We start from the raw sequence: 14898 nt of genomic DNA, 5'->3' as shown, positions 1-14898 counted from the left end.
AGAAGTTCAGGGCCTACGGACTGCGTGGTGAGTTTAAGTGAGCCTTAGTCTTTCCTGAGAAATAAAACAAAGGTAGTATTTTATAAAAAATTGTGCCTGAAAAATTTTGTTTTGAAAAAGAGCAGCATGCCCAGCATATCCCTATGAGAATTCAATATTGCCCTCAGGACCTGATTCTAGCCAGATGATGAAGTCAGATGGGAGATTAGCTGAGTGGACCATGGTTGATCTAGTTTTCTTTCGAGGCCCTCTGTGTTCATGGCTAGTGTCTCACGACACTAGCACGCAGCACCTGAGGCACACAGTGACTAGTCCTTGCAGCAGGACCTTCCCATTGATCCCTCTCACCCTGTTCACATCAGTCATCACAAGAAGCCAACTCCCAGGCCATCCCTCACATTCTGGATTCTTGTCCCCATAGGGTCTGAGAATGCCCCTAAGCTGACCTCATGCCTCCCACCGCTCCCCAACTCTAGAACCCCTTAAAGACTCATGACATAGCATCAACACAATCTCCTATATTCTCAACCTCTTCTCTGAGCATTCCTTCCTTTTGCCCTAATTCAGTGCTTCTCAATTCTGGCTGCACTTCAGAATCCCTGGGTAGGTTTCAAACATCCCGATGGCCAGGCCTCACCATATTCCATGCCAAAATTTCTGGGAGTGGGCCCCAGGCCTCAGCAGGTTTCAAGCTCTCCCAGATGTTTCCATTATGTGGCCAAGGGCGGAAACCACCAGGCTAACTAAAACCCTGCCCTCCCCTGAAAGAACACCCTTGTGGTGGGAGCTGGCTCCCTCCTACAGCTCTGCCCTCCCCAGGACTAGAGGTGAGCAGGAGGCTTGCTCCTTACTGCCACCTCCGGAACACTAAATCTCTCTCCCCTAAAATCAGGCTTTCAAAATCTCAGGCAGTTCCTCAAACACATCAGGACCTCTTGCGTGCCTGTTTCTTTGCATTTTTTTTTCCTCTCTATAGCAAAGCTCTGTATCCTGCAGCCAGCTTAAAAGAAAAATTCTCTTTTTTTCTTTAAAACTCATTTCATTGGTCACCTCACACCTTCTGCAAGCCTGCTTGGTCTGTCATATCTTATAGGTGTTAATAAATTGCTTCTTCCACAGTGCTTTCACCCTCCAGTTCTATTTTAGTAGTCATTACATTGCCAGTGAGGAGTACTTGCTGTTATATATAACGTGAGAAATTAGTGGTAGAAATAGGAAAATTCTGAGCACGTTAGTCTACAAGGAGGCCCCATTCATCAAATGTGGTGCTAATAAAAAACTTAAAAGATAATACCTTATACACCCAAAATCTTTTCTTTATTAAAGATAATGACACTGAAGCTCTGGCTCTATCACAATTGCCATAAGAAATTTGGCACGAGATCAACACTATTAGAGGGATTTGGCTACTGAAGTACCAAATAGTCCCTTAGCAGAGAAATGACCTACAGGATAAGCACACACTATATTTTTACTTAATTTATATGCACACAAACAGTGAGCTAATAAGCTTAACTAACTCTCACTTTAACATCGCTGTATATGAAATAGTTTACTCTAATTGCTTTTGAGCAATTGGTTGTTTGTGCTATGAATCAGTCTTTTTTTAAAAAAAAATGTCGCCTCTCTGAGCTGAGCCAAAAGACCATGCCCTGGTCTTCAGTCTTTCCACAGGAAGATGTGAAGCATAAGATACTTGATTCTTTATATATTCACTTGGTCCTTCTTGATCTTACCTATAGTGTGAAAAATGAAAAGATGTTTCTCTGAATTTATTTTCCTAACTCCAGGGCCCCATATGGATAACTTAATCCAGATGTTCATATCACAGTGGTGCTTGAATAAGTATGAGCCAGCTAAACTGCATTTTATGCTGAAACCTAGACCTCATCTTTCTCACTTGATAAAACTAGATATACTTTTGGTGTATGTAGAAATTATCTTTATATATTTTTGTATACATATCTGAAAATGTACAAACTCATTTCTCTCACATACTTAAAACCTGGAGGCTGGGCGTGATAGAGCACACCTGTAGTCCCAGCTACTTGGGAGGCTGAGGCAGGAGGATCACTTGAGCTCAGGAGTTTGAGGCTAACCAGGGTAACCTAGTGAGACACAATCTCAAAATAAAAACCAAAAACCTGGAAGTGCATCACTACTGATTGGCCATTTAGGTTTTTTTGTTTGTTTGTTTGTTGTTGTTGTTGTTGTTGTTTTTTGTTTGTTTTTTGAGACAGAGTCTCGCTTTGTTGCCCAGGCTAGAGTGAGTGCCGTGGCGTCAGCCTACCTCACAGCAACCTCAAACTCCTGGGCTCAAGCAATCTTCCTGCCTCAGCCTCCCGAGTAGCTGGGATTACAGGCATGCGCCACCATGCCCGGCTAATTTTTTCTATATATATCAGTTGGCCAATTAATTTCTTTCTACTTATAGTAGAGACAGGGTCTCGCTCTTGCTCAGGCTGGTTTCAAACTCCTGACCTCGAGCAATCTGCCCGCCTTGGCATCCCAGAGTGCTAGGATTACAGGCGTGAGCCACTGCGCCTGGCCTTGGCCATTTAGTTTCTAAAGTAGTGCTCCTTTGTAGGGAACAAAACATTTTCTTGTTTACTACAATCTAGTCTTGCCAATTTATCAAGTTAAATAATATGGATTTTTTTAAATACAAATACAATACAAAATCTTTATTTTAATCTCTTTCAGAGGTACTAATAAATATAACAATTTTAATTATACCAGGCCTCCTGGTTTCTCCCCTAGGTCTCCTAGTGATGGTTCTACAGTGCCATAAAAAAGTCTCTGTAGGTATAGATACGATACATTTCCAAAGTCAGGCTTTGTTCCTTTCCAAGGAACATTCACAAAAATTTAACAGAGCAAAAGAAGAATTCAGAGTGTTTTAAGTTCTCTGTAATAAAACTTGCTGTGAGTTGGTAAAAGAGACCTCATGAGAGAGTAAGCAAGAAGGGACAGAAAAGCGAGGAAGGAAACAGGACAAACCGGAAACACAGACAACGTGAAATCCTGAACTAATGTGCAGTAAACTCTCATTTTCAACTCTTCTAGGGAAAACTACTGGCATAAGATATAGAATTTAACTTTAATCAGATAATATAGAGATGAGGTGACAGACGAGAAAGGTTTGGAAATGTTCTTAACAAACACAATAGTGTTTCCTAACCATTAAGCCCTCAAGATATTAGGTATTTTATAAATAAACAGGTAAATGGTCACGCAAGCTAGGAAATTGCCAGCTTTAACCAAATAGACCAGCTTTCTTTACTGTAGGACTCCAAAGCCTTTAGTGCGCTCCTATGTGCTGTGACTCTCCCAGAGCGGGTAGAGAGGCAGCAGCCCGCAAATCTGTCTTAGCACAAAGCCCTGTTAATATCTCCCAGAAACTGTTTTATCACAAGTAGTTTGGGAAAGGCTAGACTATGTAGGTGTCCCATACAGGTGGTTAGTGAAATTAATCGAGGGTCAATATTAGGAATTTGACATGGCACAAAGACTAAATATGACCATGTGTTTATTTCCCAAGATGTCATGTATTAAACATATGTGTCCCACTTGCAGTGAAAAAAAGGAGGGAATGGCCAAAGGGAAACAGTGTAGGAACTTTCTGCCTATGCTTCTTACATACCTATTCCTGATGTCTGAAATCTCCATAGCTAGGTGGCTGAGGGGGAGGCTCAGGCTGAGCGCTGGGCTCACTGTTTACACTGTGATGGGAAATCTGGTAGACAAAGAAGCAGCCTCGTTCATTAACAGTAACTAGAGAATTCCCAGTCCCTCTGTGAGATCCTTGGTGACTAAAGGACCAAAGCAGGCAGGAAGCCCACCTCAAGCAGCTGAGATGAGAGCTGCTGATAGCCACAGCACATTTCATGAAAAGGAAGCAACTATTTGTCATTTTACAGCAAGAGAAAGGAGGTTGGTTACAAAAGCCGTTTCAGACAGGTCTTCCATGCATTCATCTAGGTGGCTCCCACCCCCAGGCTTGAAACTGGCAGCTAGTAACTAAGTGCCTCCAGGAGGCCTGCTCAGGTTGCGGCGAAAAAGTCCACGTTTGCTGCTGGCACAAAGCAAAAGCCACAGGTCCTCTAGGTCCTCCTTAGGGGGACATTGTGAAAGCCTCAATTGCAGGTGTAATGATCTGCTGTCCTGCTGTATACATAGACACTTGGACTCTGGTGACAGGGAGAGAGGGGCCTTGAGGAGACAGACTGCAGGGTAGGAGCTGCCTCTATTAGTAACTAGCTATGCCACCTTGGGTGATTTGCTTTATCCCTATATGCTCCAATTTCCTTATCTGTAAAAAACGGATCCTATTAGTATCTGTACTTACCTCGTAGGGTTTTTGTGAAGATTAAATAATGCATTGAAATCACCTAGCACAATGCCTGCCCTATTATAGATGCTCAATGAACATAGCTAATAATGTGAATGAGTAGAATTCTAACCAAGGAAAAGCTTAGGGTAGAACTAAAGCTTGGCTTTAGATATACAGCAGGGACTCAATAACTTCTTGTTGACTGGTCAGCCAATATCTCTTAAAGCCAATCTTAGGTACTGGAAAAGGACTTCTTATCTGTTTACATACAGGTCAGGAAGAACTGGGTTTTTTATTACCCTTCAAAGTGAAGCAGGAAGCCAATAACTCATGGTATTTGCATCTCAAGGTTGAGTGGACAGTAAAGGCCATCTAATTCTCTGAAAGAAGGACAAGTAAATGTTAAAAGTGGTTTCAGTAACTCGGCGAGTTCTGAGATGGCACCATATGGAAAGGTATGCTCTGAACCAGCCAGAGCAATGACAGAAACTGAGACTGTCTGCAGAGAAATTTCCCAACGTTTTCTGCCAAAAGTCAGAAAGAGTCTTTAAAGATAGGAAGTTTCTTCAGCAGCAGTACCAAAGACCATACTCCACGGATTTGCCGCCTGCTTCTCATTTTCAACTCCACTAAAAGTGTTGATGAAAAAGGCCATAGTAGCACACATAAATAAGGCAGAATTAATTTACAAGTGAAACCAATTTTGGAGACACATTCTCTCACTCCTGCTGTTTCAGCTTATTGTTCTGAGGGAAAATACCACCCTAAAGAAAGCACTGTGGGCTGAAACCACAGCACTAACCCCATGTTGATGACCATCTATTGTTAGTTTATGTAGAATTAACATAGCTCGTAAGATGCTGACAAACATAGTCACCCAGACTGCACAATGCTATACAGAAAACCATATTCTTTCATCCCCAACTGGAGAGACACCCTTTCTTCTACTCCTCCTTCTGTATGAAAACAGACACGAGCCTAGGCAGCCAAGAGTGAACTAGCACACATTTGCTTGGTGGACTAGTCAGGATCTTTCCCTCTTCCGCATGAGGCTCGGGGATTGGCTGGATGAGAAGTTAAACCACTCTCGGCTCTAGGTATCAGCTTGGGAATCTGACGGAGCAGTTCTGTGACGATCAACCCTTGCAAGGAAGCACAGTGGTAGGACAACTTCCCCAATACCATCCAGTTTACAGAAATCAAATATGTCTCCTACCTGCGATGGACAAGGTCTCGGAGGGAGCGCAGGTGGTGGGGGTAACAATCCTGACTTAGTAGCTGAAAAGAAAAACACACGCTGTTAAAGATCGCCTCTCAAAAATAAAACAAAAAACTCTTGTACTTGTTAACTAGGAATAGCAATATCACTTGCATTTAACATGTTTAAGTTTTTTAAATCCCTCTGAAGGCTTAATAAAAAAACAGCACATGTTATTTCTCATCCCTTTATCGTTTTCATCCTACCCCAAATCCAAGTATTTATATAGTCTGTTACAATCAAGATAGTAAAACAACAAGGAAAAGACACCTGGAACCCAGTATGGCAAAGGTGATCAATTCTTCAATATTTTAATGTTAATCATTTAGTTTCAAGTAATCTAAGACAAAAGTCCAAAAGGGTCTTCTCTGCTTTCTCTCACATTTCTCCCTAGCTCTCAGCCATACCACTGCTCATCAGCTCAGTGAGGAGGCTGCAGAAACTAAGGGAGCTGGAACTCAAAAGAGGCCACCGGCCACCCTGTAAGTGCTCCTGGGAATGGGTCTGACATCAGCAGAGGCAGCCAAAAGTGATATGTAAGGATTCTTAAAGATCTCAATTTGTTTTTCTTTCCCTGGTCCTTATTATCAGGGATAACTAAAGCTGTTTCTAAAATAATCTGACCACATTTGAAGAATCTTTTGAAAGAAAGTATCAGTCTAATTTTTTAAAACTTTGTGAGATACAGAAAATATTTGAGTTAAGCGAAAAACATCTGAGTTATAATTTAGCAATGAAAATAAACAGCTGCTATGAAATTATACAGAAAGTTCATAATCACACACAAGAAATAAGTTTAGCATTACATACTACCAAGTTAAACCACATTCTTTACAAACTCCTTGAAAAACATCATGTGTTTATTTGCAAATCTGTAAAATGCATGCTAATATTTGGACAATTTTCTGTGCCTTAAAAATGAATCATAGCAATGCACCGAGAACATGAAAGTTTTTGAAAATCACTTTTGATTGCCCTAGCTGGATCAGACAAGCTAGATGGAGTTTGGTGGTTTTCACAAACGTAACTCAGAGTAACGTCACAGAGATTTTCATCTGGATCCAGCTCATGGATACAGTATAACCATGTGGGCCCATCTATGACTTCTCTCAATCTGTCTTTCATTAAAATTTATGAAACACATCAGTGGGTCAAAACTCCAAAGGTGGTGAGACCTTGAACAGCTGTCAATAACAAAGCATGTGGCAGGAGAGAATGCTGAAAGCCTTCAGGAATTATCTATCTCAGAGCCTCTACTCCACAGGTCCTCACACATTGGGCCTTTAAATTATGAGTTATTTTTAAAAAAAAAAATGAAACAACTAAACAAACAAAAGCTATGTATGCTTCTAAGGGAAAGGCCAAGCAATTGCATGAGAATAAAGTGTGCATTAAAACAATCTTTTAAACCTGAACACTTGTACCCCCATAATATGCTAAAATAAAAAAAAATTTTAAAAAACAATCCTTTATTAACAAAAGAGGACTGCACAAGAAACGATAAGCCATTTAATTAAATTGACTTCTGACAAGATAGAGTAACAGAGATCAGATTTACACACCCATTTGAAACAACTAAAAACAAACAGAAAAAAACACATGAAACAACAGTTTTCAAGGCACTAGAACAAAACATGTACAACAACAGTTTTCAAGATACTAGATAATCAGACTTGTACCCCCATAATACGCTAAAAATAAAAAAAAAGAAAATCAGGCAACAAAAGATGGTGATCCCTGAGAGATAGGAAACAAATGAGATGAGCCCCTGTGACTGACAGACTGACCCTGCTCACTGCCTTGAAAGCTAGTAGAAACAGGATCTAGATCCCGAGTCAAGTCTAATTAAGTTCTTTGTTTACTATTATTTAATTTTTTAAAAGACAAATGCCCTATTTTTGTAAAAGATCATATGTGAGTCTGTTTTTGAATATACTTTGGATAAAATTATATGGCCTACAATGCCATGTATTGGGTTCATTAGAAATTGCCCCAAATATGAAGGAGAAATGGCATAAACGATTGAGATCATTTAAAATGGAATCCTTTCTCAGTTTCTCACAAACTTCAAGCAACAAAACAGTATCACAGGCACATGCCCATCGTTCATGCGGAATCTTTTAAGAGTTGATATTTGTCATTTCCTCATTAAATTCCAAGAGGATTGGGGGGAAAAGCCCTCAAAATCCTATCACAAATATTAAAAAATATTATACAAATATTAACAGCAGTTTTGTTTCCTCTTTTTAGTACCTTTACCACTTTTTCCTGGGCTTACATCTACTATAAAGTTGAATGAAAATGGTGATAATTGGCATGCTTGTCTTTTCTTGATCTCAAAGGGAAGTGTTCACTAGTTCACCATAGTGTTTGCTGTAGGTTTGTTGTAGACACCCTTTAAAAGGTGATAAAAATTCTCATCTATTCTTATTTTGAGATTTTTTTCAGGATAATTTTTTTTGAATTTTAACTAAAGCTGCAAGTCCATCCATTGAGGTGACTGTATGATTTTTTTCCTTATAATTTGTTAAAATGGTGAATTACATTATGGGTTTTTAAATATTAAAACACCCTTGCAGACCTGGGATAATCTCAACTTGGTCAGGTTTTTATATCTGCTAGATTTAGTTGACTAATATTTTGTTTAGGGTTTTTGCAACTATTATTATATTCATGAATATGACAGAAAAGTGATTTTCCTTTCTCATATGGTCCTCTGTTGTGCTTGATTCAGCTAGAGAGTGTTCTGCCTATTTAAACTCTGAAATAAGTTGTTTAAGATGGGAAATTTTTTTTCTTTAATATTAGGTAACAACTTGCCCAGTAGAGCTACCTAGGTCATGAGTTTTCCTTAAATAAAATTTTTGATTAATGATTCCATTTCTTTAATTGTTACAGGACTATTTAAATTTTCTAATTCTTAGTCAATTCTGATAAATGTTTTTTCTAGGCATTCATTCATTCTGTCTAAATATTCTAATTTATTAGCATAAGGGTGTTCATACGACCACCCTTACTGTCACCTTAATCTCAGAATGTGTTGTTATTTTTTTCCACTCAAATTTTCCTTCATTAATCTCGCCTGGCACTTGTTATTAATAGTTTTATTACACTTTTCAAAAAATTCACTTTTAACTTTTTTGAGCCTCTGTATTGTATGCTTGCTTTCTGTTTCATTAATTCTCTTTATGTCCTTCCATTTACTTTCTTTGTGCTGGTCTTGTTCTTTTGCTACCTTAAATTGGTTGCTTAGTTCATTAATTTCTAGCTTTTCTTCTTTTCTAACATAAGCATTTAGAGTTGTCAATTTTTTCCAAGTACCTCTTTGGTATAATATCATAGGTTTTGTATGTAATATTATTTAGTGCTAAAAACTTCCTAATTTCTATTATAATTTCTTTTATGATGTCTAAAGTTTATTTATCCTTTAGAATTTCCTTTATTGAGAGTCTATTAGTAGAAAACTTATTTGATTGAAAAGTCTTTATTTTCCCCTCACTCTTGAAAGATGAATTCTAAATTGATAGCTATTTTCTCTCAGCACACTGAAGATAACATTTTACTGCCTCTGACTTCCATTATTGCTGCTGAGAAGTCATCTATCAGTCAAATCATTGTTTTGTTAGGTAGCCTATCTTCTCTACGGTTGCTTTTATGATGTGCTCTTTGGTTTTGGTACTCTGAAATATCAAACTTTTATCCTGCTTCTGCACATGTATTTCTTATCACCTGCTTGGCCTCATTGGAATTTCAGAACCATGTGGCATTCCCATTAACTATGGTCAATTCTTAGCAAGTTTTTAAATATTGTCTTTCCACCATTTTCTCTCACCTCTCCTTCAGAAGCTTTGTCTAACTATACTGTGTTCTGGATAATTTTCTAACATCTATTGTCCAATTAACCAATTCCCCCTTCAGCTGTGCTTAATATCCTGTTAATCCAGTCTTTGAGCTTCTTTCTGTTACAAAATTTTTCTTTTCTAGAAGTTCTATTTGGTCTTTTTTCAAAATAGCTTTCTTCATTTTTATAATTTCTTGGCCACTTATTTAATTTTCTTCATCTCTTCTTCCAACATATTAAACATACTGATATAATTCCAATATCTGAGGCCTTTGTATTTCCCACTGTTTTTTGCTTATTCTGGCTCTTGGTCACTCTGTTTCATTTCCTAGTGTATTTGGCAACATTTGACTCTGAACTCTTATTCCTTGGAACTTTACCTATAGGAATACTTTGAGGCCTAGGTGGAAAGTGAGTTACTCCTCTCTCCAGTGCTTCTTTCAGAAACTTGAGGGTACTCCCAACCTGGGACCACTTTAAACTAAAATCTTGGCTTGATACTGTGCAGAATTCCTAGTTTCTGCTGTCTGATCTGAGATTTTGTTAAATGTCCTCTACTAAGACTTTTGAGTATAGATTAGCAGTTTGAATACATGCAATTAATCTCACCCTTACTTCATTAACACAATAGTGAAGAGAATTATTTAAATGCTCTTGTTTAAATTTGTAACTAGGAAAATAGATGAGTGACTGACAGCTAGCTGTGCAGGTCTGAGAAAGCAATGAAGAAAGCAGAAAGTAACCAATTTGTACCACAGAAGCCTGCCCCTGATCCTCAGGAATTCGTGGCATCAAACTCCTCTGGAGGCCAGGCGCAGTGGCTCATGCCTGTAATCCTAGCACTCTGGGAGGCCAAGGCGGGAGGATCGCTCAAGGTCAGGCGTTCAAGACCAGCCTGAGCAAGAGTGAGACCCCATCTCTACTAAAAATAGAAAGAAATTAATTGGCCAACTAATATATATAGAAAAAATTAGCCGGGCATGGTGGTGCATGCCTGTAGTCCCAGGTATTCGGGAGGCTGAGGCAGGAGGATTGCTTGAGCCCAGGAGTTTGAGGTTGCTGTGAGCTAGGCTGACGCCACAGCACTCTAGCCCAGGCAACAGAGTGAGACTCAGTCTCAAAAAAACAAACAAACAAACAAAAAAAACTCCTCTGGAGATAGGGGGAAAAAAATAAAAAGTAAAGAACTAATACTGGATACACTTTCTACCTTTCAGGAAAAGGGTACACCTTGACAACGCCTTTCTGGATCTAGGTACAGCTATACATCATGCTGTTTTTGTACTCAGGAGCCCTACCCCTGCAGTCTCCTCTACTGGAGCCATGCTCTTCCCCCTACTTCACCTGATAACTCAGAATATAGTTAGTGATCAATATATATTTGTTTAAATCATAAGAAAGATATACCAGTTTATGTTTCATCCTCCTTTTCAAAAAAAAAAAAAAAAAGGGGAGCAGGCATGGTGGTACACACCTGTAGTCCCAGCTACTTGGGAGACTGAGGCAGGAAAATCACTTGAGCCCAGGAGTTTGAGGTTACAGTGAGCTATGATAACACCACTGTACTCTAGCCTGAGGGACAGAGCAACACTCTGTCTCAACAAAATAAAAAAATAAAATAAAATAAGATTAAAATAAAATAAAATAGTTTTTTAAAAGACTTAAACATTTTAGGAACAGTTAGATCCTGAGATTACCTCCCACATTGTGTACAGTTTCAGCATGTTTCCCACTTTGGCTAAAGGCTAGATATATTTCACTTTTCTAGGGAGGACACCAGGCCCAGATAACATGGGGCCGTAGTGAAACAGAGGGATTTAGTAAAGGTATGCAGTCTGGATGCTAAGAATCTTCCAGCCCTCTTCCCTTCTGCTCCCAGACTGTTGTATCCAGAGATTAGAAAAATGTGTTCTAGAAAATCAGACCAGCCAAGAAGGAAGATCTAAAGATACTGAGATCAAGGGATCACCAACATGATGGCCCAGCCAGATCATTCTACCATGAAGCCCATAGTTGGCAAGTCTCATCCATTTGTTCATATATTCCAATCAGTTTTTTTATCCTCCATTCTTAAATATAAGCAGATGATTAAATATTGCCAGATATCTGCAGAAAATGTTCTAACCTAAGGTACAGATCAATAAAAATAGAAAAAAAAAATAACCTCAAAGAAATAGACTAGACCTACACTAGGAGAAAAATTTTAAATGTATATTATTAATATAATCAGAATAATCATTAAGTTTATTCCAGAAATATTTAAACACTTACTATGTGCTAGGTACTTTTTGCAGTACTGGGAAAATATCAGTGGGGGAAAAACACAGGAAAAAAACCTCTACCCTTATGAAACTTATATTCAACTGAGAAAAGAGACAATGGGGTGGTGGTTAGAGATAAAATTTTAAATAACATCATCAGGGAAAGTCTCAATAAGAAATGAGAGATGCCATTTGTGAAGATGAAATAATGGAATGCTATTGAAAAAAACATTCAGAACATTTTTAAAAGAGTATTTGGAAATTAAAAATATGGTAACAGAAAGAGAAAGCTCAATAACAAGATTCAAAGATAATCTGAGGAAATATCAGATTACCCTACTTACTGAAAGTAGTGTAATACCCAAATAAAAGTTCCACAAAGAGAAAAAGAACAAATAGGAAGAAATCAATTAAGTAGTTCATTGGAATTTCCCAGAAATGAAGAATATGAGTTTCTAAATTAAAAGGGCCCACTGAGTACACAGAACAATGGAAGAAAACAGACTTGTGACAAGGCACATCATGAAATTTCAAAATACTGGAGTTAAAAGATTTTAGAAGTTTTTCAGTAGAGGGTAGAAGAGGAGAGCAGGCCACATTCAATGATTTTGACTTCTTAATGTATCGTTAATATTGATGATTAATCAAACTTCATTCTACCAATCCATCTTTTTGTCTTACACAGCACCTAAGCAAACAGCCATATGTTTAATAGGTACTCACACAGTCACAATGATTTTAGACTTCTTAATTGTCACTGGAAGCTAGAATTCATTAGAGCAATTCCATCATAATTCTGAAGAGAACTTATTTTCAACCAATTATTGTATACCCAAACTAGCAGCCTGCATGATGGTACAATCTAAGATATTTTTACACATTCAGGGTCTCAAACTGGGCTCCATCCACTCTTTCTAAAGAAGCTACTAAAGGATGTGCTCCACCAAAACAAGAGAGTAAACCAAAAAAGAGAAAGACACAGGACACAGAATAAAAGAAATCCAACATGGGAGAAAGTGGAAGGGAATCCCTGGATGACAGTGTAGGAAGATCCCATGATGAAAACTATGTACCAGGTATTAAAGACAATCAGTTTATATTTCTTCAAAAAGGCAGAACTGACAGAATAGCTGATGTATCAGAATTTCATAAGAGGAACTCTAGAAATTTAAGAGAGTCTACGGTTGAATCAGAGCAAGTACATTAAAAAGAAATAAGTCAATTATTCACCCCAAGGCAAATAAAAACACATGCAAGCAAGAAGAGTAATCAATTTACTATATGGCTTACATGGCCATAATAATAACATAAGCACTAAATATTAATCTAACCAAAATTACAACATAACTATACCAGACGGGTAGGGGAAGGGAAAGGTACTGGGGGAGGGAAGACAGTAGATGATGACAAAAACTGAAAAGTCAATAAAAGGTTATATATTATTTAGAAATATGAAGGAAATACCAAAATAATCAACATTTTAAAATCCCGCAGCATAGTGCATTCTTCTAAGTCTTGGGGGTATATCAATGGTCTTGGAGGAACTTCTCCGACTTTAGTTTGTCCCATCAGTTCAGCATAGAGTCCTGTACCTTCCCCTCTACCATATCAGGATATCAACTATGATTATTTACTTTTTCAGTTTCTTCCCTCTCTTTCCAGAAGTCATTTTCACTGACCTTCAGTCAAGGGAAGAGAAAAGTATGACTGCCCACTCATTTCATTCACTCCAGATCTGGGGTCTCAGTGAGAAATCTCAACATTTGCCTACTCGCATATGTGGCTTCTGCAGGGAAGCAGGCAGAGTTAAGAGTGTACCCAAAGCCTGAGGTTTTACCCCAGCTGCCACTCTTTCCAATTAAAAAAAAAAAATGACATTAGCTCATGTATTTTTCCTTGTTTGGTTGCTGCTAAAAAAATCCCTTCCTTGTGTTTATGATTCTGTGTTCATTTCCTTTGATGGTGGGAGATATTAATCAAGCTTCATTCTACCAATTTTATATCTATCCATCTTTTTGTCTCACATAGCACCTAAAAACACAGGCTTATGTTTAGCAGGTACTCACACAGTGGCTGAAAACTTGGAACTGAATTTAGTAAACAATCTTCTCTTACAATATCCTCAGTTCATTCTTGACTTAAAATTGGATTCAAATATTTTATTCAGAATGCTCTAGTCAACCAAAAGAAAAGTACAACTTCACGCAAAGTAAAATTCAAAAAATACTTGTGGCTGAATAATCTAGTATACATTTGCAAAAGATGCCAATGTACTTGTTAACAGTAACAGCTGCTTTCCTGGAAGGGAAAAAAGGGTAAGAAAAGAGAGGAGGAGAATGCATTTTCTACATACTATTGAAGCAATTGCAGGTTTATTCCTGAAGGCTTATAATTGATAAGGTAAGATACCAGATATCAGCAAGGCTTTGTCAAGCCAAAACTTTTAAGTGCAATTAAGGTAAAAATAATAAACAACCCAATCCTGAAAATCAGATTCAAAACTTTAGGAAAAGAAACTTCCATTTAATCCTAACTTCAGAAGACACAGTAATAATTCCTAGTGTTTAAAACAATTTCTTATGTTTATTGAAAGATATGTATATTCTGACACTGCTCCACTGGGTCTCAGATTCTTGGTATCTTCATCCAAATCTCTAACCTGTAACTTTTTTATCCTTTTATTTCATTATGCTTAGAAACTTCCAGACAAAATAATATTCATAGATATTACTATTTACTAATTTCCATCAGATTTTTCAAAGCCCCAAATCAATGACTAAATGAAAACATACTCCAACTTACTGAATGTAAATAAGGTAGCAGATGTGGCAATTGAAAGCCTCAAGAACAGAAAGCTGATTCTTCAGGGGAGTGAAAATTACTTCAGCTGTGGAAAAGGGCTCCCATCCCCACAGCTAGGAATATTTTATGAAGAAAATAAAAGCGTTCAAATGCCAAAGGGGGAAAAAATACCCAAAGAACAGAAAATGTTGAAAGGAGCCTGCCAATAGAACTTAAACTTTTAAGTATCAATCAAGTAGAGAGGTAGCTACATGCAAAGCTTTAAGGATTTCATCAGTTAAGGACCATTCCACTTCCTCGCAAGTTCATCGAAATGGCTATTTCTTTGTAATAAAAATTATTCATTCTTTCTCTCCTTTCTGATCACAAGAGCATGTGAGACCTTATACATATTCCCTGATCA

At 37.9% G+C, this 14898-nt stretch overlaps 1 protein-coding gene across 4 annotated transcripts in view; it reads right to left on the bottom strand.

Moving 5' to 3' along the window:
• The window catches only part of REPS2 (RALBP1 associated Eps domain containing 2), a 199946-nt gene that overhangs the window by 41461 nt on the left and 143587 nt on the right, over positions 1-14898 (bottom strand). For all 4 annotated transcript variants that reach the window (XM_012784718.2, XM_012784719.2, XM_012784716.2 and 1 more), the window contains one exon: positions 5550-5611. In XM_012784718.2, the coding sequence (XP_012640172.2) occupies positions 5550-5611 (62 nt within the window). The remainder of the gene's footprint in view (positions 1-5549; positions 5612-14898) is intronic.

Source organism: Microcebus murinus, chromosome X (genome assembly GCF_040939455.1).
Source record: "Microcebus murinus isolate Inina chromosome X, M.murinus_Inina_mat1.0, whole genome shotgun sequence".
NCBI classification, from domain to species: domain Eukaryota; kingdom Metazoa; phylum Chordata; class Mammalia; order Primates; family Cheirogaleidae; genus Microcebus; species Microcebus murinus.
This window is presented reverse-complemented; position numbering and strand designations above follow the sequence as displayed.